This window comes from Manacus candei, unplaced genomic scaffold (assembly GCF_025592945.1).
Source record: "Manacus candei isolate 608988 ecotype Guabito, Panama unplaced genomic scaffold, ASM2559294v1 h1tg000011l, whole genome shotgun sequence".
NCBI lineage: Eukaryota > Metazoa > Chordata > Aves > Passeriformes > Pipridae > Manacus > Manacus candei.
The window spans coordinates 7977141-8005071 of NW_026138059.1; the positions used below are offsets into that span (position 1 = coordinate 7977141).

Below are 27931 nucleotides of genomic sequence, written 5' to 3' on the forward strand. Positions count from 1 at the left end.
AGTTTAAGCTTGACTGAGTGATGCTTATAGGCCTGAAATGAGCAATGTATAGAGGTGCTTTTGGGGATAGGTATTTGGCTCAAGACAACAAACGTGGGTAGAGCCCTTCCCAAATCTTCGTTCGCGAAGCCCAGCCATGATAACATCTTTTTTGTTTAAAAGCATGGGTGAGGGAAGAGGAACATTGCTTGTACCAGAGAGTGATAATTATGGAGCATGTGTTTGGCACATGTAATGGATTTTGGGGATACCACAGCACTGAGCTGAATTTCAGCATGCCAGACACTCCTATTATGTATTAAATGTCAAAAGCACATGGACTTGCAAGGGAGAAGGATAATGAGCAGGAGGCAAGGACAGCAGAGCACAGGGCTGTACTGCACAAAGACAGCTCCAGCAGCACTCTGAGATGGGCTCTGACTGAAGCAGGCTTGGAAAAAGTGCAGTAGTGCTTTGTCAGAGTTTGTGTAATGCATTGTGGTCTTGTCTGCTCTTTGAGTAACCAACACTTGCCCTGTATTATATTGTCTGTTAGTTGTTAACAGGTTTTATGAATCTGAATAGAGACTATTGATTTTTAGGACTTGCCTGTTTGCAGGAGTAAGGTGAAACTTAATTTCCCTAAAGCTAAATGTGATTTTCTAAAATAAGAAACTTCAAGCAGTGCAAAATACCAACTAAAATATATTGGTCACAGGTCTCCTACAACGTGTGTGTACTTATGTCATCAGTATGTATTGAGAATAGCTCAGCTGACCTACCTGTGATCGAGTCAAAGGCAGGTATAGATTTATTGAAAGAGGGGGTAAAAGGGGACTTCCTAACAAGATGCGTGTCACTTGAAAGTTATCCAGGGAAACCTGTGCTGGCTGTGTTTGCAGTGTGGGAGCCTATAGCTCATATGGGCAGGGGTGTTCTCTTCCCTGGGAGAGCTTTTGTGGTCTCCTGTGGGTTCAGAGAGAGCGGCCTAAACAGAATGTACATAACAATTTTGCTTTAGCATTGTCTCTGGAGGATTTATCTTGAAAATTAAAGTAGTTCAAGAAACTGCATGATAATGTCTTACTGAAATTCCTGCCTTTTGTGTCAGTTCTCTTTCTTCTCTAAGATTACTTACCTCATGAGTGCCAATCCTCTATATTTTGAACCTTTTGCGTTTCAAGTTTTACTAGAGGAACAAAAGTAGCTAAGTGGCAAAGCTCTCTTAACTAATCCCCCAAAGATCTTCATAATGCATGAGGTAGATCAGGTGAAAAGTATTTCTTTTAGGGCCCTAAAGCAATTAGTAGATCTTGCTAATATTAGGTATGGTACAGACTAGTGGCAATATGAAGATACAGTTATGTGAACTACAAGGAACTCTTAAATGGTGATTGTTACTTTTATGGTTCATGATAAATGAATGGGTTTTGTGAGGATGATTGTGCTATGCGAGGCTTTATATGAGGGTTGCATTTGTTGCTGTGAGGGTTTACAGAATCTGTCAGACTTTGAATAGGGTCAATGTGCTAAATACGTCAGTGGTGGGAATTCTTGTGCTGTGAAAGACTTGGAGAAAGCAGCTGTCTGAGAGCATTGCAGGTCACCTGGGCATGTGTGCTGCCAACCTCTTCACTTTCGTCAATAGAGTCACTGCAGCTTATTACAATCACTGAGAGAGGGTTTCCTACTGTGGTGGGAGAAACAAGGCTGTCTTACCTAAGTAAAAATCCAAGTATACTTACTTGAAAATCGAAATTATGCCAGAAGGGAAAAATAACATTCCTGACATTAGCAGTCTGGGCTTGTCTGGGAGGTCAGGGAACTTATATTTTGCCTCTAGTATGAGGCACCAGCAAATCCAGCTTCCCTCCATCATCCCCCAAGTAGCAGTATTCTAGTTCTGGTTTTCAGCATAAGCAGATAGACAAATAACTTTAATTTCAGATTCAGGGACTGCAAATACTGTGTCCTTACATTTTGTATTGCAAGTTCACAGTTTGTTAGTACGGATTGATTGTATGAATTTCAAATGATACGTGTGTTGCAGAATTATTCTGCTTGTGTTAAAAGTAATACAAATATTTAAATGTTGGGATCTGTTTTCTAGTTTGTTGATACCAAACCAGTTCAATACATGAGCAAGAGAAAATTTGTGTTGGAGAAGTACTGATTCTTTTTTTTTCTTTGCCTATTACTGCCTTAAATAATAATAGTCGGAAAAAAACCCAAAAATCAAACCAAAACCCAAACTAAAACAGAAAAAAACACCAAAACTTTGTGTATTTGGCTGGTATTGCAAAAGATGTTGAGAAGGGAAAGTTTCAGAAGAACTTATGAATGAAGTGTAGAGAATTAGTGCATTGCAGTTCCATAATGCACTTATTTTAAACCAGCCTTCTTTACCCTTTTGAAGTTTCTCATTGTGTTCCTCCAGATCATCTGTTGCTGTTGTCAAGGACCTTTCACTTTGCAGACTCTGTTCTGTTTTTTCTCTCAGAGGTTTTTATTATTCTAGAAGTGGCCTAAATGGTCAAGGGCAAGGTAGAAGGTGATCTCTGTCTGACATCACACTGAGCATGGTGTAGGCATGGACATGATGCCCAGTCTCCAGTTAGTCTTACCTGAATTCTGGTACAATGATTGTTGTTTCTTCTGCTTTATCTTTCTGCTGCTGCCTCTCACGCTTGTAATCTAGGCTTTTGCATGCCCTTTGCATACCTGTTTTTGTAGTGGATTTGCAGTTAGGTCTTTGTCCTGTTTTATAAAACTGCCTGCTTTGAACCAGGCACATTTCCTCATAGGGCTGTTGATAAATACGAAATTTGGACATGGAGCTGAAAAGTTCCTTGTTATTCATGATGTTTTTGCTTGCTAGTATGTTTTTCCTGGTCTTAGGCCTTCTTTAAAAATGCAGTGATCTAACTATGTATGTCATTGCATTGTCTGGCACTGTCAGTTAGATGGGATTTTGCTGTGACAGTGTGTGTAAGGATTACTTGTTTTCTTGCTGTTTGCATCTTTCCTAGTTATGTGCCCTTGTGAAAAGACCGTCTCCAGCCTATTTGAAAGCCTCGTAGTAAACTCTTTTTGGGCTATATGCAGTTTAGTGTTCTGTAGGTGCAGACTTTTAAAAATAATAATTTCTATCGGTTTAAATTTAATGCATATTCATTATATTATGCTTTTTGCTTATTTTCTATGTAGTAGCTGCAGTCATGAGGCAGGAAGCTTTATGAAAGATGTAATTTGCAACCTGCTCTGACATGTTGGAGTACAAGATGACAAACTTAAGGCACTTTCCTTGATCCTGACAGCACTCCAAATTCAGTTATGTTGTTCATAACAATGATTACTTGGTGTCTTCATCTGTTGAAATAACTTCCTGTTCTCTAAAAGTAACTCAGAATAGACAAAATTATCCGTATCTTTGTGCAGGAGACAAATGGAAGTCCACTGTACTGATATTGCTCTTATGAATCAGATCTTCCTGATTTATGAACACTTCATGAATTTGAACCTTGTATTGTATGTAGGCATGTTGTAGTTTTTTATGTTGGGAAATAAACAATAGTGTGTTTCCTGTTGTGAAATGTGTTTAAATACTTTTCTCAGGCCTTCGATTTCCCCCTCCCCACCTCCTCCCACCCTGCAAAATGGGAAATAACTTAAAAATATGTTGAGGAAGAGCTAGAGAAGCTGATGCATAAATGTTACTAGGTATATACATTATTTTGGGCACTTGGTGTCCAACCTTTGAAAGCAGCATGATAAGACTTACTTGAAAAGCTTTAAAAGGGGTGACAACTCATTTTTTTATTTATTTTATTAAACATCCTGGAGGTCTTCTCTTTGACTTACAGAAACAACAGAAGCTTGTTTGATTGAAAGAGATACATAGCTGTTGGCTTATTTCTAGTGTTTTCTTCAAAATAAGTGAAAACAGGCCTTTTGAGTGAAAAGGAACTCTTTGCCAAAGATCTGCAAATGTAAATTCTGTTCAAGATAAAATAAAAGCTTCTCTACAATCATCTTGGTGGACTTTAGACAGTGTTTCTGATTGACAGAAACAACTAAGCTTCTTGTAAGTAAGAGCTGCATAAATAGGAGAGTACAGACAAATTGGTTTGGATTCGCACTGATCTCTAATCTGCATTTGAGTGTTTTGAACACAAACTACTCATTGAATTATGTTCTCTAGTGCTTTTTTTCCTTTATAAATGTATAAATGCAAGTATAGGCTATTAGCCTATACTTACTAAACTTATTGCATTTTTAAACTTTTTATGCTTCATCTTATGCAAAATATTACGTTGTCTGAATCACACATTGCAGATGCCGGAAAAGAAGGATCTGCTTTGTAGGAGTCCAGAGATGATTCTGAAAAATTAGTTGTTTCTTACTGTTATAGCCAGATAATGAGTTGGATGGCTTTGCTTTATTTAAGTAAAGTCAAATAACTTCAAGTTGCCATTCTAGAATTAAATTGCTCTACATTTAGGTATTATGATATAATGTGTTCCAGATAGTCCCTTCCAAGCTTCTAGGCAGCTTTTTGACATTAATTTAACAACAAGTTTCAAATAGGACTATATTGAAGTGTTCCTGAATCCAAAATGTAACTAAGCTGCATGACATGGCAATAAGGATGGGAATAAGAAGGGCCATTCAACAGTTTACCTGAATCCTTCTGAAATATCTGCTTGCAATACAGGCTTTAGTGTCTGAACAGATCTGAAGTATTTTATGTCAAATAGGATGTGATTTGCAAAAATTAACTTTTCTATTTGGATAAAAAAAAATCATATTGAACAATGTTGTTAGGATATCTTTTGCGTGGAGAAGTAGTGGATATTCCTCATAGTTAACTTATGGTTGCTTAAAGTGCCTTTGAGTGTTAGTTTACCTCCCATTAACTCAAAATTAGCCAAGAGAGTCTCTGCAAATGACTAGTACCAACTAGCAATTGTGGGTTTAGTTCAACCTATACCTTATTTCTCAGTGTCTCCTGTGGCCCTTAACTGCTTTGTTTTGCTTCTTCCAAGACTGCAGTTGGTGCAAGTTGAAGATGCAAGGCAGAGTGTCTCGGATTCCCATTAACATAATATAACAAAGTAATAAGATTATTACTAAATATGGATATGTAAATAACAAATTATTTCTCCCATCATTCAGACAATTCTTATCTGTAATGGTCTGGAGTGGAAAAGAAGGGGTTTGGTTTTTAACTTTTTTCTAAATTTGGTGGTTAATGATTTTTTTTTTTATTGAAGGCATCTTCAACTTGAGTGGTATGAAAAATTCTAAAAGAACATCCTCTTTCTTGGATATTGTAGATAGCATATTTAAGAATTGTCCACTGTTCTGTGGATTTTTTTTCAGTTGATAAAGGAGAATTAGTTTAGAAGAACTGCTATATTGAATATTATCACTGTTATAATGAAGGCCAGGTAATTTATTTAGCACTAGCATGTTCTCCACACCTCACAAATGTGAGAAATTGCACAAAAAGTGTATTAAGCAAAATGGACATAAAGGGCAGGAAAGTCTGCAGTTTGTAAGAATGTAAATGCTTAAAATGATAATTGATATATAAGCTTCAAGATTTTTGCTGAAATTAATGGATTGTATTAATTGAACTTTTCTAATGGCTTTCTTCTTCCCTAGGCACGAGCTTTAACACCTCAAACAGCAGAAACAGATGCAATAAGATTTTTGGTTGGAACACAGTCTCTTAGATATGATAATCAGGTAATTTTTCTGTCAAGTGTCAGTTGTAATTTTTCCCTCTTTTTTTAAATGTTGTTCCAAAATCATTCTTCCTCCTTTCTCCCTCCGTTGAATATGAACATTATGATAGTCAAGTTGAAGACTTCTGTGAGTAAAATGTAAAGATATTGGTAAGATATATTATTGAATGAAAGCTGTGTGTCTTTTCTGAAAATTAAATTGCTCTTCTAAATTTTATGACTAAATCAGATTGGTTAAGTGAAGAAAATATTTTTCTTGCATTGGATCTATAGATTCTCTGGAGCTATCTTTAAACCACAGAAGAGAAGAAAAGTAAAACAAAAGTCTTTAAACCTTAATTGCCTGTAATGAGACTACTGCTACATGCACAGTTAAGTGTATGTAAAGCTTCATAAACTGAATTTTTCATCATTAGTTATTGACAATAAACTGTGTCCTTTCTGGTCATAAGTTTAACAATTCAAACTAAAATTTGATGACTTTCATGGCTCAATTTCTATTGGGTTGTCTCTTCTGCACTTAGGAGTACAAGACTTCTAATTGTACAGCAATTTTAATTTTTGTGACTAAACTGCAGTAAAATTCATAGTGAAACAAGTTCTGGAGGCTAGAGGAGTTAGAAAGTTGTTCTGAATGCAGGTGGCAAGGCTTGGGTAGCAGAAGGGCTGCAGTGGTGGCCTCTGAGAAGAGGCCAGCGGTTGCCCGTGCCAGGCGTGGCTGGTCCCAATGAATCTGCTGCAGGACACAGTTGAGTCAGTCAGTGTGATGGCATCTCTGTGAAAATGTTTAGGAGAGGGGAGAAAATGCTGGATGGAAAGAGGAGGAGCAGTAGAGGAAACGACAGAGGTAAGACCAAGGTCAGGAGAAACAGAAGATGCTTCATGCTGTAGCAGGTATCCACTGCAGCCTCTGGAGCAGCTGTGCCAGAGCAGGTGGATATTCCCAAAGGAACTGTGTCCCATGAAGGTCCCATGCTGAAGCAGAGGAAATGAGTCAGATGCAAAGAGCGTCACACAGAAAACAGTATGTACTGCCCATAACCACCACTGTCCCAGATGCCCTGCCCCATTTGAAGGGGATCACAGGGGTCTGGGGTGCAGATAAGACTGGGAAAGGAGGGAAAGAAGGTACTTGTTTATTTTAAGAGGCAGTAGATTAATTAATTCACCCAAGTCAAGTCTGTTTTTCCTGGAACAGTAACTAGTAAGTGAGCTCCCTGTCTTCATCTTGACACATAGCTTTCTCACTCTTGTTCTTCCTGGTTTTTCCCCCTGTCATGCTTGGGAGGAGCAGGTATCTGGGTGGGAGTCTAACTGTTAGCCAAGCCTAACACACCACAGAAGTCTCTGGAATTGGATGGAGTGACCAATTCTTCTGAAAATGGTCTGTAATGGGCTGCATAAAACCAACTCAGAGCCGTAGCTCTGGGAGAAGTGAGCTGTCGATTCCCAGTGAAGTTTTGAGTTTGTTACTTAATGGTAATACTGAATGAGACTCAAGGAAAAATTATTCCAAGGCATAAGGGGGATGGAGTATTCAGATTCTTTACATTTCAGGTAATACTTATGAGAACAGTAACAAAAGAAGAGGCAGACAAACTTAGTTAACTAAGTATGTATACTCAGTTATATTTTTGATTGTGCTGTCTCTGATGCTCTTCAAATACTGGTTATAATGTGTCTTTCTACTGTGATTTCTGTGGTGGTTTTACTACCTGGGTCAACTAATTAAATCCTGATAGAAAATTCTAGTTAAAGAATGGTTCTCACTTATCAGTTGATATCCAGCAGATCTTCAATAATTTAGATGTTTTGATTTAGGTAAGTTTATTGGGCATATACTATGTATTTTAGAAATGTTTACATATATTACAACTTTGAGTACGCTTTTCTTTTTCCAGTGAATAACATTAACAATAGAAATGCAGGACCATTCCTAGTGTATTAACAGATGTTTGGAGGTTATTGGCCTTTAGCTGTGCCTCAGGCCATCATTTCCTCTCATCTAGTTGCTAATCCCCAAGAAGTGCCCTAGGCCTCAGCTCATTATTGCTTAATTCAGCACTAGGTTCTCTAGATTTGCTTGAAAATTTTTCTAGTTACTTGACCAAACTTATGAGCTGGCTTGCAACCTTTAGAACTTACCAAGTACTCCACAGTGAGAAGTTTTATCATGTGCAGAATATTTCTTCCCTTGTAGTCATGGGCAGGTGTAGTGCAATTGGAAGACCAGTACAGATGGCATGATAACTTTTGCCTTGTTGAGGTTTATTGCTGTATGAAGCAATTTTTGGTATTCATAGGAGAATATATTTTAGGTGAAAATATTTTCCTATTAACAGTAATATTTCAAAGGCAAGGAAAATGTTTATAAGATTTTATATTCTCTCAATTTTTGACATATTAATAGTGTGTAGTACTTGGCATTTGGTTCTTATAACTTGCTGGGAATGGTTTAAGTAGTTTCTCTGATGTACTGTGTTCTACAATGTGTAGTTTTAGAACTTTTGTCCCCAGTACTTTCATTGTTGCTAAATTTAATGCATTCGTTGTATGCATTGGAAATACCAAAGTATGTCACTTACTCTTTTCTCATCTCTAATTTCCATGATTTGTATAATGCACTGGTGAGGCCAAACCTTGAATCCTATGTTCAGTTCTGGGCCCCTCACTGCTAGAAAGACGCTGAGGTGCTAGAGCAGGTCCAGAGAAGGCCGACAGAGCTTATAGCTCTCTACAACCACCTGACAGGAGGTTGTAGCCACGTAGGGATTGGTCTGTTCTCCCAGGTAACAAGAGACAGGACTAGGAAGAGGAAGTGGCCTCATTCCCCTCAGTGAGGGGCTTAGGTTGAGCTGCCAAAGGAGACTCCAAAGGAAAAAAAGAGATAAAGGTTAGACTGATCTTTTTTTGAAAGGCAGGAGGGCCATTCTTTAAGAGGGATATGCAGTTGTTGAGGTAGGTGGATAGTGTCCTGATTCCTAGATTCAAGGCAAGAAATGAAGTTTGAAAAGGCAACTTGCTAATCAACTGCAGATGTTCTTACATGCCTTGGATGACAGAATGGAAGAATAATACAGGTGATGAGGTTCCAGGATTATATTTGAAGGAGGAATTGCTGATAACTGTTTGGACAATAAAGAAAAAGATAACATGTAAACTCAGCCCCTTAAAAATAATAGTGTTTAATATTACCACTTTAGATTGAGACGTATTTAGTAGCTTCTTTATTTTAAGGAAATCTTCTGTAACTCTGCATAGCTAAGATTTTTGCAGTGATTCAGTACTTAAATAAGTAGACTTAATTCAGTCATGATGATTGGATATCTCCTGGCTTTTTTCCCTCTTCGTTTTTCACCAACTTTGAAAATGAATTTTTAATGAGGATACAGTTCCCTAAAATTTGTGAGTCTTTTAAAATGTATTTGTTCACTATTGAGGTTAGGGGAATTAGTCCCTTGAGTAAACTTACTTCTGTGTGTTATGCAGGCTAGAATCTTCCTCAATTTCTTGTATTTTTGAGGCAACTATAGAAAAACAACTAACTAAAAATAGAGAGGAAAAAATTATAGTAACATAGACCTATTTAAAAAAATACAGCAAACAAACCAGCAAAAAACAAAAATGAGAAAAATAAAAATCAAACTTAGTTCTGTCTTTTAAAAATATTACCTATTTATTTAAATATTATTGTTTTTCTTCCTCTTTCAGTTCAATATTTTATGTTTTCATATAGTATAAAAAGATTATAAATTTGTATCTTGTTAGAGGTACGTAATTGCTGAGGTGAACTCTCAAAAAGTTTCTTACTGAATTTAGAGTATTTGTTTGAAAGAAGAATTCTTTCCCTCTATCTCCTTTCTTTGTAGTTGGTTTGAATTCCATGATTTAGGTACAGAATTGGTGCAGATAATTAGACTAAGAATTGTCATGTTATTTTTGTTTATTGCTATTAAGAATTGTTAAATTGTAATATGAATGGCTTATTGACAATTAGCCATAGAATGAAAAATCACCTTCAAGATTGAAGCTGAAAATTGAGAATAAGCATAGCATTTCCTCAAAACAGGGAAATTGCTTGTGTTTTCCTGGAAAAGTTAATCCTGCATGAAATCAGTGATATAGTAAATTGTTGGTATAACAATTAATTAAAATAGATATCGGTTATAAAAATCTCATTAAATTGCTCCATATAGTCATCACGTATAATTAAGACCCACAGGAAAACATTTGAAACCCTGACGTTCTCTTTTATTGTATTTGCAGATTCACATAATCGATTTTGATGATGAAAATAACATTATAAACAAAAATGTTCTCCTTCATCAAGTGGGTGAAATTTGGCACATTAGTACCAGTCCTGCAGATAAAGGTGTACTAGCAACCTGCTACAATAAAAGTAAGTCCTTTTTAAACATGTTCAACTTGTTAAGGTGTTTTGGTATTTTGGAATGTGCAAAGTTTGAACATCTAGCTATGTGGAAACACTTTTAATTGGAATTATCAACTCAGGCATTTTTCAAAAAATCTGCTGTACTTTTACCTATACCACATTTGTGTCATATCCTTAGGCTACCTTGGTTAGAAGTCAACTTTTGCATTCATGTTAAGGAAAGCAGAAAAATAAACCTTATGCTTCCCTAAAGAATCACAGAATATGCTGAGTTGGAAAGATCCCTCAAGGATCATCAAGTCCAACCCTTTGCCCTGCACAGAACCATCCCCAAGAATCACACCACATGCCTGAGAGAATCATCCAAACTCCTCTTGAACTCTGTCAGGCTTGGTGCTGTGACCAATTCCCTGGGGAGCCTGTTCCCGTGCCCAGCCCCCTCTGAGTGAAGAACCTTTTCCTGATATCCAACCTAAACCTCCCGTGATACAGATTCAGGCCATTCCCTCAGGTCCTGCCACTAGTCACCACAGAGAAGAGATCAGTGCCTGCCTCTCCTCTTCCCCTCATGAGGAAGTTGTAACTACAATGAGGTCTCTCCTCAGTCTCCTCTTCTCCAGGCTGAACAGACCAAGTGACCTCAGTCCATCCTCACACGGCTTCCCCTCAAGGCCCTTCACCATCTTTGTTGCCCTCCTTTGGATGCTCTGTAATGGCTTAATGTCTTTCTTATATTGTGGTAACCAAAACTGCACATTATTAATAGCTGTTTTTTGAAATTGCTTAAAGGGGTCTTAAAATGTGGCACTGAAGAGAAGTGGAATTATGTACATTTTGCATTTCCTAGCTCACTAAATAAACTAATGGAATAGGGTGAAATGCTCATGAAAAAACTTTGAAATTTCCCCCTTTGTATTGGGAGAGATACTGAATTTTCTTTCTCACACTTACAGATAGTTAGCATAGCTGAGGTATGAATAAGGTCTTATGTTACTATATGGAAAGAAGATATAGTAGATGCAAACAGAAGAGCACTTTTTCACAGCTCTTCTTTGTTTTTTGTTAAGAGGAACTTGCCTTTTTTATAGCAATTTTGGGGAATATAAAAAAAAAAATTAAAATGCAGTGAAATCTTTCCATAGTATACAGTTGTTATCATTCCCTGTAATGTTATCAAGACATTTAGACTCTTGTTTATTTTTTTCTTAATGACTTGACAGTTAATTCTGCTGCCCCAAAGTCACAGACAACACTAGCAATCTTGCTGTATGTTTTGAAATACAGATGATCTGATGTAGTTTGCTTCTCCTTTCTCTTGTAGGGATAAAACTTAGCAAAACAGTGTAATAGGCAAAGCTTTTTGTTAATCTCTGCTGAGTGCTAAGAGTTTTATGGGGGAAATGGACATGCATATTCAGCTGGTAACAGCTGGTTATTTGTGGGGTCAAGAATCAAATGGAAAGTTTAAGCCTTGTCTGTGTGTCTGAGAAGAATTCAGTTAAATGCTGCTCTGTATTCTTTGTTCAAGATACTTTGCTAGGGTATCAATATACAATTAGGTTTTTATAAGGAAAAAACTTCCTGACTCTCAAGTAAAAATTAAGGAAAACTCTTCCTTGCTAGCACAAGTATTTACTTCTTTGTCTAATTTTGGCATTGCATCATTAATAAACCCCTGTATCTTTTCATTCTCAATTGTGACATTAACTAGAATAATAATGGTTCCAGTAGCATTGGAACAATTGTATCTTTGTATATTAACCAGAAATTCCATTTTCTAGGACATTTTGTTTTTATACAAAGAAAAAAATTGTGGAACTGTTTCTCTACCCCTCCTCATGCACACATCTTAAAAATACTGACTTAATTCCAAAGGGAGAACTTATTTGGCTCAGTTTCTGCTGTGATTATAGTGGTCCCCCCTCTCACCAATCATGGATATATTGCTTATGCAATTTTATACTATTACTATGGATGTTATAGGAAGATGATTTTATTATCAATTGATAGGCTTACTGGTTATGTATACTCTTGCCTAACCTTCAGAAAAGATCATGAATTTACTATGCTGGAGGCACAGCACTTGCCTATACTGCATATTTCTAACATACTCAGCAAATTTGTGCTAGAAATATATTAAGATCATTCCTGTGTAACTGGCATTGCTGATAGATAAGATGTGTCTTGAGAAGACACTGAGAAGTAACTTTTCTTTTTCCAAATGCATTTGGCAGCTATTTGATGTCATGAGAATTAGGGATGTTTTATTTTATCCCAGATTCCTTAACTGAAGGGAGAAAAGTGTATAAATATGTGGAAGAAGCAAGGTATAAGAGGAGAAAAGAAGGATTTAAGTCTAAATATCTTGGGGACAGAGGAAGAAGGCTTTATAAAATTGATACTTGAAATATTTAGATGAACTCATGCACCTTTAGTTAGTTGTGACATGCTGATGCATCATTTTTCTCCTCTACTATGGCAACTCAACTGAATTAAAATAAGGGTATCGGGATTTTTTTTTCCCTCTTGAACAGGATAAGATTGCTACTGACAGCTTTAAAGTAGGTAAAAATTAAGGGGGGAAATGAGTTTAGTAGTCTTCTAGCTTTAAAAGTTAAATTAGATTGTTTAAATTCAATATGATACAGATTAGGATTAAAAAATCTAAAAGTATGAATTCTTGAGAGAATGACACAATTTTCAGAGGGGTTTGGGTGATAATAATAAGTGGCAATAAGCTAGAGTGCCACAGTTGCATTTTAATTGGTTTAATGCCTAATCTCTGAAAATTTACATGTGGTTATTTGCCTCTGATATTTATTAATATCCTAAAGGTATGTTCAGCAAAGCAGAAATCAAATAATTTACTCTACAGTAGCCCAGAATTAAAATGGAGGATGCTGTATTTAGTGGAAAATCCCTGTCAGAACAATTCTAGGAACATTACACCTTCCCTTTTTTTCTGCTTTTCCGACTAGCTGTAGTCGTTCGACTATTCTTTACTTTCTGTAAATTAAAATGTGACAGGAGTGACACTTCTAAAAAGTGAATAAGAGAGGTGACAAAGTAATTAAGGAGATTATAGCATTTCTTAGTAGAAATGTACTTTCAAATGTCGGAAAAGAAGAATGATGAGGTGGGGGTCAAGAATGTACCCTCCAAATAGTGATATGAACCAATGAGAATAATGATACACTAAATATAAGTTTAGAAATGAAGATAAATTAGTCTTCAAGAGATGGGTAGCTATCCAAGAGCTCTCTTCAACTGTTAAGGGGGAAATCGTTTCACATGTGTATTACTACTTAAAGTTTAAACGAAGCCTTCTTTGGTATTCAAAAGAGCATCCTAGCCTGCTGTAGGATACACTTCCATTGTAAAGAGGTGAAATACTAAAACCCTGCAGATCACACTAGAGGGAGTCACTTGGGAACTAGAACAATGAAGACCCTGGCAAAGCCCATTGGAATGTGATCCATATATACAGTCTCAGTATTACTTAAGTTTCAAGCTACAGGAGGAGAAATGAAAAAGCCATTTGAATAGACTTTTAATCGTGTTCTGAGGCACAGAGAAATAGCAACAGGCAACAGGCCAGGGTGTATCTAATATAATTTTTGTATGTAAAGTAGGTGATGGAAACCTCAGCTGTAGGGTTGGCTGAAAAAAATTGGGACCCTGGATAAATATTGTGATTAATATAATGTTGGGTAATACTTGGAAATATGTTGATGATGCCCTTTTTGTCATTCCTTCTTATAATACACTGTCTTTAGGTGTTTGGAAAATTTCTGAGTTAGGTGGATGCACAGCAGTAGGTACAGGTTGTATGTGGGATTTGTGTGTGTGTGTGCCTTGTATATGTTTTGTTTCCTATAGAACTTCTTAATCTGTTGTCTTGTTTATGCATCCCGCCCCTTCTCTCACCTGCTATTTTATGATACTGTTAAAATGGAGGCAGGCTATTTTCTGTGGACTAATAAAGTAAATTTCAGCTACATCATTAAAGAAATGGGGAATGCAAAGGGATTTTTCTGTAAGACTTTAAAGACTTCTGCAGCAATGCCAGTTTGTCAGCAATGGATGGCTTCTTTCAGAGTGAGTCTTGGGTCTGGTCTCTGTCGAACAGAATACTAACTAGAGAGGGTGAATGATCATGGTGATGTTTGAGAAAAACTAATAATTCTAAAATAATTTTTAGAAATATAAAGGGAACTCTTAATCTGATAAGTTTCTGCTTTATTCTTTGCAAAACCTGAATATAGGTTTCATTATATCCTATAAACCAGAATAAAAACTCAGATTTATGCATTGCTCTGAGATACAGATTGATCTGTTTAGCATGTCAGCAAGAAATTAGTTTTGTTTGAATTTTGATACTGTGTAATGGCTAGTTACTTGGGTAGTTAGTGTTCTGGTAGATGTTCTACAGACAATTGTTTGAGAAGTTGAGGAGTAAGGCAAACTTCTGCAAAGGAAGTGATGAGGAGATACAGAGGAAGAAATGGAGAAATGATCCAGACTGGAAATTCTGCATTAGTAGAAAATGCAGTTCACCTGCTGAAGCTCTAATTGGATCTAGGTTGCAGAGTCCATTACTGTAAAGGTTAGTTTTCAGGACGTGATTGTGTGCAGCTAGTTCAGCCTGTCTCCTGTCTGCAGGGGACGGATGTGCTTGGGGGGACAAAAGTGAATGACCATGTCTCGAGAGCGTAATTGTAGACAATTGTACTGTTAAGTGTCACAGGTCTGATGGGGAAGATGCTTACTGAAAGGCAAAGTGAGGAAATTAAGGCACTAGAAGTGGAAGAAATAAGGAGATCTTGAGGAAGGAGATCTCAAAAACAACTAAGGGATATATCATGTAAAGGGTGAGTGTGTGGCTGCAACCACTTGTGAGAACACAGGAAGGTATGAGGTGGTAACGTAGCCTTTAGACGATCAGTTCTAGGGAAGGGTAGAGAAATGTTACAGTGGTGAGATATAGCCTTTAGGTGTTAGCATTTTAGAGGCTTTCTGTACCATTTAGTGTCTCAATAGAAAAATCTGTTACTGTGGCTAAATGTCTGCTTGTTTTGTGGTTTTTTTTAATTGGTGTTTTTTCATTTGCATTTTGTTTCTTCATTCTCTGTGGCAACTAGTTACAAGCACCCCACAATGCGAGGGTAACCCAGGTTCTTGTTAATATATCCCTTGGGGCAGATTGGAGTGAATGATCAGTGTTTGTAAATATATATATGCAGGGTTTATTTTAGAACAGTTTGGTTGTGATGGAAAGCAGGTATGTAGCCATTTTGTTTATTATTATCTGTAGTAATATAGCAATATGAAAGCATAAAAATATTCCTTAGAAAATGTATTGGGGAAAAGAGAGAAAGAGGAGATAAGAGTTCATATTTACCAACTGTTGATCTAAGACGAGACTTGATCATTGCAATTTAGTTGTCTGTTGGTTGAAGTGATGGCCTTGATCCTTTGGGGGTGAGAAAAGAAGCCCATGAGACAGAGTTCGGTGGATTGATACACGTTCAGGCCAGGCAGGAACACCCAAGCAACCCCTCTGCGGAGACGGGGAGGGGAATTTACACTGTCTCTTGCAGCAGACTCTGGATCTGTTGCAGCAGTTTTGGATCATGTGCAGTCCTCTGGTGGAAAGCCTCAGGAATGAGTCTGGTGAGTGCCCTGGGGGTCTTTGACTATTTATGACCCTTTCTCAGCTGCCTCTCACTTCAGCGCTGTTGAGCCCCATCAAACCTTCTCTTAGGAGGTGCAGGGGAAGTTTTCCAGCTGAACAGAGGACAATTACCATGATAGAAGGCACCATCCCATCTCTGCAGGGTAGCCTGTCCTTCTAGGGGTGCAGAAGCCTGTCCTTCTGGTGGCCTCAGCAAAGCACCTTTGTGCCTTCACAGAAGGGCCAGTGTTTTGAGTCATTCAGATGACTCTGTGGGTTGTGGCCTCCCCTGCTGAACCCAGCCAGAGCTGATTGTCAACACAGCTGCTGAGAATGGCTTTTGTTGTGGATACATTCTTTGCCCCCCCCCCCCCCCCCCCCCCCCCCCGACTTGTTTACTTCTCCTCAGACCTGAGATATTTGGCCAATAGTACCACCTTTATCTTATATCAAGTTCCTGTCAGGTGGCTTAACTCAGAGTCCAGCTCCTGTCAGGAGGCATATTTGGGGAGGAGTGGGCTTCAGTGGTTGCAGAGGAGCAGTTGGCTACAGTGGACAAAAGTCTGGTGATTTTGACAACGTTTAAGCCATTAACCATAAGTCTTTCACACAACTCTGCATATTTTCCTGAGACCTTGTTTTTCTTCCTTTACAAGCCATTTACAGAAATGATCAGTGAAATAATTTGCTGAGTCTTAAACTGTTGAATTGAACCTTTAGTTTTGATGCTGCTATAAGATGAACAGTGGTCTGGAGACTTAAACTTCTCTTTTAACTGTTTCAAAAGGTGCTAGCAAACTAAACAAAATTATTATGCTGATTGTTTATGCAGTTGTGAATTGGGTTGCAAGGGTATTTTCACAGCCACAAGAGTACCTTTATGTAATGAAAAACTTGAAAATTAGCATGTGACAATATAGGCCACAAAAATAACAGCATTAAAGTCTAATGTTTGCAATAATTTACTTTAATGTTGTCAAGCAGGTGTGGAAACTGCATGTGTGAGCTATATCAACACTGAAAACAACTTAAGAAGAAAACAACCCCTACCTACTAGCTTGTAGCTTGTGAGGGATAGAACCTGCTCACTGTAAAAGTCTTAATGTTGCATAATCAGGTTTTGAGATCAGTCAGCTGGCTGCTCTTGTGGGTTATTGGGGGAGTGTTTTGGTTTGTTTGTTTGTTTGTTTGTTTGTTTTACAGCAGTATTGTTGTAGTCATAGTTTTTGCTGGAAATTTTAACCCACAGAGTAAAATAAATAGTATCAGGATATTAGACTATTTTAAAGTTATGTATGTGTTCCAATAACTTGAACAGGGCCATGGCATTGAATTAAGGACTAACTTGCAGTAGGTCCTGCTGTTAAACTGTGAGCATGCTCCCTGAGCAGTTTTGGTGTGGGCCACCTAGCACTCTCAGACAGTGATACTCAGAGGTAGTTCAAGAAAGTCAGGAATAGTTGGAGTGTAGCCTTCTTTCAACTTGCCCTGTAAAAATTTGAACTTAACTGTGCTAGTTCGTCTCAGGGTTGGAGACCTGTACTTGACTTTATTTTAAGTAAGTTGCCAAAAAAACCCATACCAGTCAGGGTTCTTCATTGCAGACTTATATAAAATACACAGATTGATTTTTTTGGAGAATACATTGCAAGGAAATGTATAAGTACCTCAGAAATTGGACGAAAGACATGATAAATGTGTATATGAAATAGGTTAATGTATGAAGATCTGGTCGAGAATTTCTGTTCTGCTAATCTCAATGATATGGTATTCTCTTGTGCAGTTTATTCCACAAAATAAAGAGTAATCATTTTAGAGAAAATTTCATCTTTCTAGAGAAGAAGATATTTTGATAGAGGTATCCTTTTTTGTACAGCATTTATACAATGTCTAGTGCTATGGGGTGGTTGTGTTGTGATTAGAATCATAAGGTATTGTGCAGGTATGTCTTAAAGAATGTTGATGAATTAAAGTGAAAGCTTCATCCTTCTCAATTTGAAGGGAATGTTTAATTATGGGGTATTAGGTGCACACATTCATTGAGGCAAAATAAATCCTAACGATGATAATTGGCTAATTTGTACAGCTCTTGCTCCTGAAGAGGGTACTTTTTTTTTCCTAGCTGCTTTCAGTTACCAAATGCTGAATCAGATGATGGACCAGAGTTGTTTGCCAGCTTGTTGATTTTTGAGTTTATAGAAAGGTTCCAAGTTGAGGTTTAACAAATGTTCATGTTTTGACTAATTAAAAGGGAATAATTCGAACTCTTAAATAATGTTAATAAGTCATATAGAATATACTATCATAGAGAATATGCTAAAGAATTGTTTCAGGAGTTGCTTGTGATTTTTTTTTTCACTCATGCTTTTCATCAGAGTGATCTTCAGTAGAACTTTAAGAGAAATTGTACTTTTTTGATGACATTGAGACCATATGCAGTCCTGAGGAAAGATCCTAATGTCACATGCTGTCTGGTACTTCTGTCATCCTTGAGATGTGTGAATACCATCTTAGTAAAGACAATTGAAAAAATTACAGCTATTTTGAAGCAAGGAAGTTCTTCACAGTTCTTTATCCTGTGCTGTTTGAAGAAGTTTGCTCAGCAGTTATTTCTCATAGGGTTTTCTTCTTAAAAATTCCTGTGGGAACAGAGCATGAGAGACATGTACAACAAGACATGAAAATGCAAGGCTGAAAATAAAAATATGAATTTGTCTTCTGCATAGATTTTTTTTTTTTTTGGTAATAATATGATAGTCACAGGTCTTTAAAACATTAGGAAGGTCATCTAGTTCCACCCCTCCTGCCATGGGCAAGGACACCTTTCACAAGACCACACTGTGCAAAGCCCCATCCAATGTGGCCTTTAACATTTCCACTGCTTCTTTGGACAACCTGTTCCACAGCCTCACCATCCTCACAATAAAGAATTTCTTGCTAATATATAATCCAAACCTGTCCTCTTTAAGTTTCAAGCTATTACCTCATGTCATATTACCACATACCATTATAAAATGTCCCTCTCCAGCTTTTTTATAGGCCCCTTTAGGTACTGAAAGGGTATGAACTGGAGATTAAGCCCTAAAATGTTTAAATGTCCACTGCTGTCTGAACAGAGGAAGAAATCCTGAGATATCATTCCTGTTTATCTCCAAAATTAGTCAGGAGGAAGGGGAACATAGGTGTCCTATCTGATTATCAGTATAAGCTTTGACTGTATAAATTTTCTTGGACATAACTATCAGTTCCCCAGGGATGGGGACAAGTAAGGAATGATACAATGATTTCATTTGTTAGTGTGAACTATTCTCATTACGGAGTAGATGGTGAGGTGGAGCAAGTCATTTTACCCTCAAGCTACTGTCTCTGTGAGAGTTAACCTTGTAAGTATATAAGAACTACCCTTAAGTTTTCCTTCCAAAGGAAATAGTACCAGCCTGTTGATCAGACCAATGACTGGTTCATCTCTATCAGTATTGTGACTCCTGCAGCAGTACCAGCAGATATGTAGAACAGCATAAACAGAACTACAGATGAGGTTCTAGTCTCTCTCTTGGAGACTGCCTTCTGCCAGAAACTTTTGTAACATCAATTTCCTGTCAGCTACTCACTGGCCAAACTCCACACCTTTTCTTTAAGACTTGGACTATTTCTGTTAGTGTCACTTAGTTCTAAGATTTCAAGATTTGGCCTGTAATACCATTTCTTTCACCTTGCCACTGCTTTTCTGGTTTTGTAACCTTAGGTAATGTTCTTCCCAAGATGTTTTCCTTCCAAGTTAAGTAGTCCTAACCTGTTGGACATCTGATATGGCAGTTGCTCTGTGGTCTCATTTATATCGCCCTTCTCCGACTCTGCTATACCCTTCTTTAGATGCAAATTAGAATTGCACTCTGTCTGAGATATGAGTTTATAAAGTTTTCATGGGGCTCTGAAACAATCACTTCTCTTTTATTCTCAGTGCCCTTTGTAAAGATACCCAATGCTTTGCTGACTTCCATAGCTACTGCTGCACATGAGACTCAGAATTGTCAGTCTTGATAGAAAGAGCTTTTCCCTGAGTTGTAACCAGCTCAGAGTGCAGCATCATGTGGGGATGGCTTCAATTATTTATTTCTATGTACATCAACAAACTTTAATAAACAGAGAAGCTCATCTTTTGCTTTTTTGAGCACCAAGGTTCTTTGAGTCCTTCAGTTGTTCTCACCTTTGGCGTGCAGTAGAATTACCTGAGCGTAGTGTGTCAGCTCTGTAAGACTAGGAATTGACACCATGACACTAATTATGCTGTTGGGGGAGTTCACAGTGGAATGCCTCCTCTGGTTTTAAATTTAGCCTTTGAGATAAGTCTTTGTTTTAAATCCATGGCATAAAACTGGATGAATTCCTTTCACTAGGAAGAGGAAAAACTACATTTAAAAGCAGAATCTCTATCAAGCATAATAATTTTCTATGTTGCTGTTATCTTTTGTGTTTGTGCTTACCCCTGCTTCTCTTTAAGACTTCAATATCTTATTCAAATCCATGGAAATATATGGGGACACAGATTTATTTTCCTAGTGTAAATGGATTTTGAAACTCTGACAAAAATAGTCTGGGCTTCCCTTATGTGTAGGGACATAGAAAGCCACCAGAGGGCAAAAGGAAGTGCTTATGGAGAAGGCTGTTATCTGCAACTTTCCTCGTGCAGGCAGGCACGTATGCACTCACACATCTCATTTTTCAGTTTTATTTTTCCAAATAAGATAGGTGCCCTGGTGCAGCAGTTATGAAGACTCTATGTAAATAGCTTGGGTTTGTAGATCCAGGACACATAGGCATGCAAACACAAAACTGGTGCTTAATTTTGTTGAAAAGTAAAATAAAGTTTGCATTTAAAATCTGTTATTTCAAAACATTAAATCTGCTATGAGTTATGGCTCTCTGGTGCCTTTCTACAGAGAAAATTCATCAGTAAGGATCCTGGAAATAATGCTGCTGGTGATGCTTCAACTGCTTAGTATTGAAGACAGCAGGTGACACTTTTCCTCTGCTGTAGTAGAAACACTCCGTGTAGGGAAATCATTGGTATGGCTGTGAGTCATTAAAACCGGGAGGGAAGTTGAATGCTTCTCTTAATCTTCCCCATTGCTCTTCTCAGCAGCAGTGGTGGGATGTACAGAAGAAAGTTTATTCCCATAGTTTGAGGGAAGAAATAAATGTGCTTGGTGTTCTCCTAATGTTCTTAGCTTGTACCTGTTCTTTTTCTAGGAATTCTAGCTGTTACATGTGATTTGTAGTGTTCCTTTGCAAGTAACTTTCAGTAAGTTTTTCAGTGAAATAGTTGACTTTCTGATCCATGTGATTAAAACAAAATACTACACAAGTGGTAAGCAGTTTGAGAAGTTGTTCCATGTTAATTTCTGTTCAAATTTGAAGGCCTCTGTGCCTAGGTGTGTAGTGAGTTCTGTCCAAATGACAGGTGACATAGCTGTCGTATCATAGTCTCTGCTATAATCTTATTCATATGTAAGACTGCTGCAGGAGTCAAACTCAGTAGTATCTCAGCCAACATGTGAGAGCAGACACAGTGAAAAGTGTAAGAACTGGGTGACCATATGTAATATAATTAACTTGAAACACAGATCCTTGTTATCCCTTGATTTAGGATTTCATCTCTATTGGACAGCGATTATCAGGATAATTGTAACATTTGTAGTACGAAGCAAAGTAGAACTAATGTCATAAAGAAGAGGGAGGAGAGAAAATTACTGAAATGCAAGTATTACAGGATGGTCATGATATTGAAAAGATTGCTTTAAATACAGAAAGTGGAAAAATGCTTTTGAATTAGAACTGTCACTGAAGATAATTCCTTGAATTATCAGGCTGCTCTATACTTCAATGTTAGAAGGTTTCATTCTCCTCCCCCTTTTTTTGTTTGGGTTTGGGTTTTTTTGTTTTATTTTGTGTTTGTTTGTTTTGGGGGTTTTTCTTTGGGGTTTTTTGTGGGTTTTTTTGTTTTGTTTTGTTTTTTGTTTGGCTTAGAACAAAAGAAGTGGTTTTCTGTCTCTAATTTCAAATAGCTTTTTAACTCGATTTTCAAATATTGAACTGAACTGGTATAATAAACAAAGAAAATGTGTTATTTCATCATCTCCAGTCAATGCTATTGTTGCAGTAAAAAGCATTTTGCAGATGCACATAAAGTCTTACAGTATGTGTTTAGGCATTCTTATCCAACTAGTTTGCTAAATAGGTTAAAGTTAGAGCCTGGCTTTTTTCTGGTTTGTATTAGACTTCAGAGTTATTCCAGAGTCATGCAAGTGAAACTAAGTATACTATGCAAGTTCCTTCCAGTAAATATGTTTTGCAGTCTCACCGTTTTTTGCATTCCTTTTTCTGTGGCCTGCTTTCTACCATGGAAAGATAGCCTGCTTTAGCTTCCCCATATCCAGTCTTTCTTGGAAAGCTTAAAAGGCTGAAGGAGTGTGATCTTGCTTACTCTTAAGAGAGTGGTAAAGATTTTTTTTCTTCTTTCTTTCTTTTTTATTTTTTTCCTCTTGCTAGCTTATATCAACATCAGAATTCAAGTACTAACCATATCTTAAATATTTAGCTAATTGATAATTTTTTTGCTAAAGTAGCAAATCTGGAGTTAGTCTGGTTATCTGATGACATCAAATTGTAGTATATTCTATTATCTCCATGTCCTCACATGAAACTGCATTAAAATGTTTTGAGGACTATCATATTTTGAGTTTTTTTTCCCTAATTTTAGGTGATAGTTTTCGACCTTAGTATAGATCCTTCTTCTTGCTCATCTTAAATATAGGAATGCCATTTACTTTCTCAAAGTCCTCAGGAACCTCTCTCCATGACCATGACCATTCAAAGACAATTCAATATTAATAATTTATATATTATATTTTATATACTTTTATAATTTAAAATATATAATATTTTATATTTTGTATAATATTTTGCTTGTTGATATCTTGAGATGTCAGGTAAGTGAAATTCAACTAAGAAGAAACCCAAACAACTAGATACATTGTTCTTGTATTAGTAAAAGTAGCTTTTCTGTTAAATTGTAGCATTTGTAGCTGACTTAATGAACAGAATATTGCATGTATCTCAAAATAGTGCATCTAGCTAACACTTGTTTATAATTATTTTCTTCCATGAATTACTTTTACTTCATGTGTAAACACATCTGGACTCTAGCTACCCAAATTGGCTAGACAACTTGAAGATATAAGCAGATTGTGATTCTGAGATCTAAGCTTTGAATCCCAAGTTTTTGCTGGAAGAAAGTTTGTGGCCACACATCTGGGTTTCTCTTGAGGAGAAGTACAAGGGGAGACTGCGAAAGGGTGGTATGAGGGGTAATGAACTTATTTTGGAATCAAATTAGTGTTTAGAACTTGGTCCATCAAGCTTGAGGCAACCATGTAATCTGCTCGTGTTGGATGTAGTGGCATTTGTCCTGCTTGAGATAGATTTCTATGAACTGTCATTCTCTTTGTCTTTGGAACTCCTATAGAATAGAATAGAATGGGGATGCTTAAGGTTATTTAGATAAAACCTTGACTATGCCTCTCTCTATTAAGGTGCCTGATTCAATGGCGAGATAAGTGATCTGCAGTTCCCATTAACTTGTTAAGGAGTGTAGTGTTTTAATACCTTATGAAACATCAAGTGGGAACCTTAGTGCATTGGTGTCATCTCACCTGACTTCACTGACAGCTGCCATGGCTTTGGTGATGAAAATGAGGTGCCTTCATGAGAGTCCTTTTGTGTGTGTAAAAGTATCAATATGGACAATGCTGTTCAGCTTCACTCATCTTAGTGATGATGGAAGCCAACATGTAAATATGGTTCATTAACTTTTATTGCAGCTCTCCTCAGCAGAAAGTTTAATCTCACAAATGACTTTTATATGGCCAGCCATTGCCTTACTGCTTGTATGTCTCCCACTGTTGCATTATGGTTTGCTGGTGGTAACAATACCGGAAAGATCATTGCAAACAAACCAAAGCACACAGTGCTGGTTTCTCCATTCTTTTCTGCTGTGTTAAAATACATAGAGGGATATATCCATAAGTCATTGCTGTGAGTTATGAGATCTGGTCATGTGAAGTGTCCAAAAGAAAGCATGCCTGTTGGTGCTGCTGAGCAGCCAAATTCTGCCTGAAGAGCAGTATTCAGCTCATCAGTATAGTGATGGTTGCAGTTCTTTGCTTGGGCTGTCCTCATATGTCACAGTTCCAGAAGGGCACTCAGTAAATTTTGAACTCCCTCAAACAGATGTATATCTGCAGAGTATATAATCAAAAAAGGTCTGTGCTGGAGTGTTGTCTCAAATCACCTTGGGATAGCATAAGAAGCATCAAATTATTAAAAAAAAAAGCAATATATGCCTTGTCCAATTTAACTACCTGCTGTCTGCACATTATGTCTTCTGTTCTTCCATGGAAAATGATGGGTTTAACCATCTCTCCATGTCATACCCCACACCTTCACACATCTTTAGAACATTCTATCTGTGTTAGTGTGTAGCTGGTGAGGTTTTTAAAACCCCTTAGGTATCTGTATATACAATGCAAACATGAGAGGCTGTTGTCTAGAGACTTAAGCCTGTATCTGTGTTGTATTGGTGTGCAGTAAATGTGAATTTATGGTTGTCTGTGGTCTGCATGATAACAGGAACGCTGCAGCTTATGCAGTACTTTCCACAGGTTGGAGTAATATGAGGCAACAGCCAAGCACGCAAGATGTCCTGTGCTGAATATATGTGGACTGTTGCATGTTACTGTTTTTCTACTAATAATTTCTACTTTCATCTCCAATGAAAACATACTTCTATCAGGATAAAAAGTGAACTGCTGTATTTCTGTGGGGTTTTTTTTGAAAATCAAAGGCTGTCTTTTCGTAGCTAAAAAAGTGTATTTAAGCAATGGAAAGAAAAGTTAAACCACCTATAACTCTTTATTCTTACATATATCTCACCCCATATATTTCAGAAAAATGTAAAATCAAAGACCACACAGGCTTTTAGGACAAAAGATGAAATTATTAACCCAGAAAAAGAATCATGCATTGTTTCCCTCTCCTTTTGCCTGTGAAGGACATGTCGTCAGATAAATAGAATACAGTTTATCTTTTTATGAAGTGACTGAAAAGGCTACAAGGTTATTCTTTTTTAAAAAATAATATGCATATCTGAGTAATTTGTTTTTTCTTCATTTTATTAAACTCCGAGAAGGATGTTTACATTGATTTATAAGGAAGAGTGATAAATGTTTGTCAATGGAAAGAAGGAGGGTTCTGAACATGAGCTTGTTGCTGTCGTACCGAGAGCATTAATGGGCACCAGCTGGGCTGTAGCTATAGCAGCTTCACCACTTCAGCCTTGCTCAGCACGAGCTGCTGTGGCAGTGCTGCAGAAGGGCCTCTTGTGCAGATTTTGGAAGAATACACTTCAGTTGTTGTTCCCTGGGCAACAGAATAACTGCAGCCAGCTGGCTTTGCACCACCTAAGCTGATCAAAGAGCAAACCCTGTCAGGCACTGATACTTCAGCTCCTTCAGCTTCAGTGTGAATGTCTGCAGGCAGTGATGTAGGAAGCATTGTCATTCAGGTTTCAAGGTTAAACACAGGGGAATGAAGTAGAATGGCAGCAGAAAATAAAATGAAAACATTGTTCCTGTAGATAGTGCAGTCAGATGTGTATAGCTATTGGTGATAGAGAATTAATTTTAAAATACTGAATTACTAGTGTATGTATAAAACATCTTTTGGAATTACTCAAAAAGAGAGTGGGAGACTAGCAATAATTGGCTTGAATTTTGAGAGAAGGAAAAACAATCAAGGATGATTTATCATAGGTGTTTAATTAAGAAAGACCATAAGGAATGATTGAACACAAAGATTAAAATGCTTTGTAAAATGATATGATTGTGGAGGACTAAGCAGACCTAGATCTGGTCTGATGTAAGCATCTGTCAGGTCAGGACTGCAGTGGTATGGTGAGTTTTTTTCAGCAAGTGGCACCAGAAGAATGAAAGGTGGATGATTGAACAGTAGTGAACTGTAACGTTGGCTGATGTGGACCTTATAATTGGGATCTAGATCCACTTGAGTATACTGGATGAGAGTGGATGGGTGGAAAGGGCAGGTGGTAGAGCTTCCTGTGTGTCCATTTAACTCTATTCTTACACTTCTCTCCTTATGTTATTGTAACATCTACTTAACAACTTGTTTAAGAGGGGAGTTAACTTCTTAGAATACTGTTTTAAACTTCCATATCACATAACAAAGGTTGATACTGTTTTTAACCAGTCCTCTTAAATAAAGTTTCTCCTTTATTTTTTATAACATGTACATTTACTGCCTGCAAAAGATAATAGATTCACTTTTGGAGAAGTGACTCCAGTGAGTGAACTGTTGGCAGGCAGAACACGGATAAGCCATAATACTTACTGACTTTTAACAAGTTCTGGATGTGCGTCAATCCACAGCTGAAAGAGGAAAGCAAACAGAGTTGGTGTGTTTCTGCATGTACTCAGACCTCTTGTTTGCTGAAACTGCAGTGTTGGTTAGTATCCATACTTCTGTTGAGGGTTTACTTTTTATATTCCATATATTCTTTTTGGATGTTTCGTATTTCTATTTGTTTTAGTAATATTTGACGAAAGTGTCTCCAAAGTAGTTTCAGGTGGGTCTTTTTGCCTTTTGTTTTTGTTTTGGGTGTTGTTGTTGTTAAAACTCAAACCACTAAACTTTTAAGTAGAATAGTTTCTTTCTCTAGGTTCCTTACAAAAAACATATTTGAGGAGGGAGCATTTGAATAAAGCATGAGAATATGAAATTACTGGGTTTTTTTTAATTGGAAAATCACAGTTCCAACATAATAAGTATGACATTTTGTTCTTAATAATATAAAAACAAATAGAGGTCTAAGTGAGAACACTTACTCTCTCTGATGAGAAACTAGACTGTGTCTTGTTCATCTATTCTGATTTATTATGTAAGTCAACTAGATATCAGCTGGTTTCTTAGTATGTTTACTTAGTATGTTGCATGTTAAGTCCTTTTTAAAACTGTTATTTATTAGAGAGGATAAATTAAGGAGTCTGTATGAACAGATTTTGACACCTGATGTTCAGTTGCATTCTTTGTAGTTTTGCAGTCTGTGGCATTTTCTGAAGGAATGTTTATAATAATTCTGAATTACTTGAAATTTTAGGTTCTTCTCTTTAAACATGACAGAGCTCACTTCTTTTATTATGTAAGTCTTCAACTGTAGAAATTGCTGATGTAAAATCAAGGGTTGTGTGAAGTGCATAGACCATCCCTTCTAGCTTAAAAAACTGCAAATTCATAAAAAAATTGTAATTTTCCCCAATGGCAGGAATGACTTGCAATGTCCTGAACAAATGTATTGCATCTGAAGTCAGCAGTCTGTGTTCTTATATCCACATTTTTTCTTTTTGCATCTAGTCCAGAGATAATTGTATAGTTGTTAAGGAATGTCTGCTGGCTACTGTGCTCCAGCAGCAACAGTGCAAGTGAATTGATGGGTGGTGTGCCACGTAACTCTGTAAAGGACTAACGAGTACTTGTAGTTAACATAGCATACGTGTTTCTTTTTAAACTCTCATTAGTAACTTCCTTTTATGTTTACCTTTCAGACAGATATATTTCCCACACTTATTTCCTTCTCAGAGGCTATGACTTTAAGTTGGAGCAATTCTCCAAGGGGGGCAGTGTTTGGAGGAAGATAAACAGGATGTTCCACCTGTCTACAACTTCTCTGGTTTTTTTCCTGTGTTGGAACCAGGTGGTAGTAGAAAGCTGAAAATTGTCATGGAAATAGTCCTCATTGAGAAGTCCTTCTGAATGCTGCAGTGAAAATTGGTATTGATTTGACCAAATTGTGACCCTTTGCAAATTGTACACTCTGCATGCAGCGGGTTTTCTCACTTGCTCAACTTGTAAGGGAGGCATCTAAAGATGACCTCATGCTCTGCAGCCATGATTCTCTCTCTTAGGCTTTGGCTGAACTCACCAAAGTTTGTTTCCTACAGTTGGTTACTGTACCCTTATTGCTAAGAGCATCATGTGTAGTTAGTTCCTAGTTCAGTACCGTCA

The 27931-nt window shown here is 37.2% G+C and overlaps 1 protein-coding gene across 1 annotated transcript in view; it reads left to right on the forward strand.

Annotated features, from left to right (window-relative positions):
* Positions 1-27931, forward strand: part of EIPR1 (EARP complex and GARP complex interacting protein 1) — a 74999-nt gene that overhangs the window by 4263 nt on the left and 42805 nt on the right. The window contains exons 2-3 of the mRNA XM_051778338.1: positions 5647-5730; positions 9996-10128. Coding sequence (XP_051634298.1) covers positions 5647-5730; positions 9996-10128 — 217 coding nt within the window. The remainder of the gene's footprint in view (positions 1-5646; positions 5731-9995; positions 10129-27931) is intronic.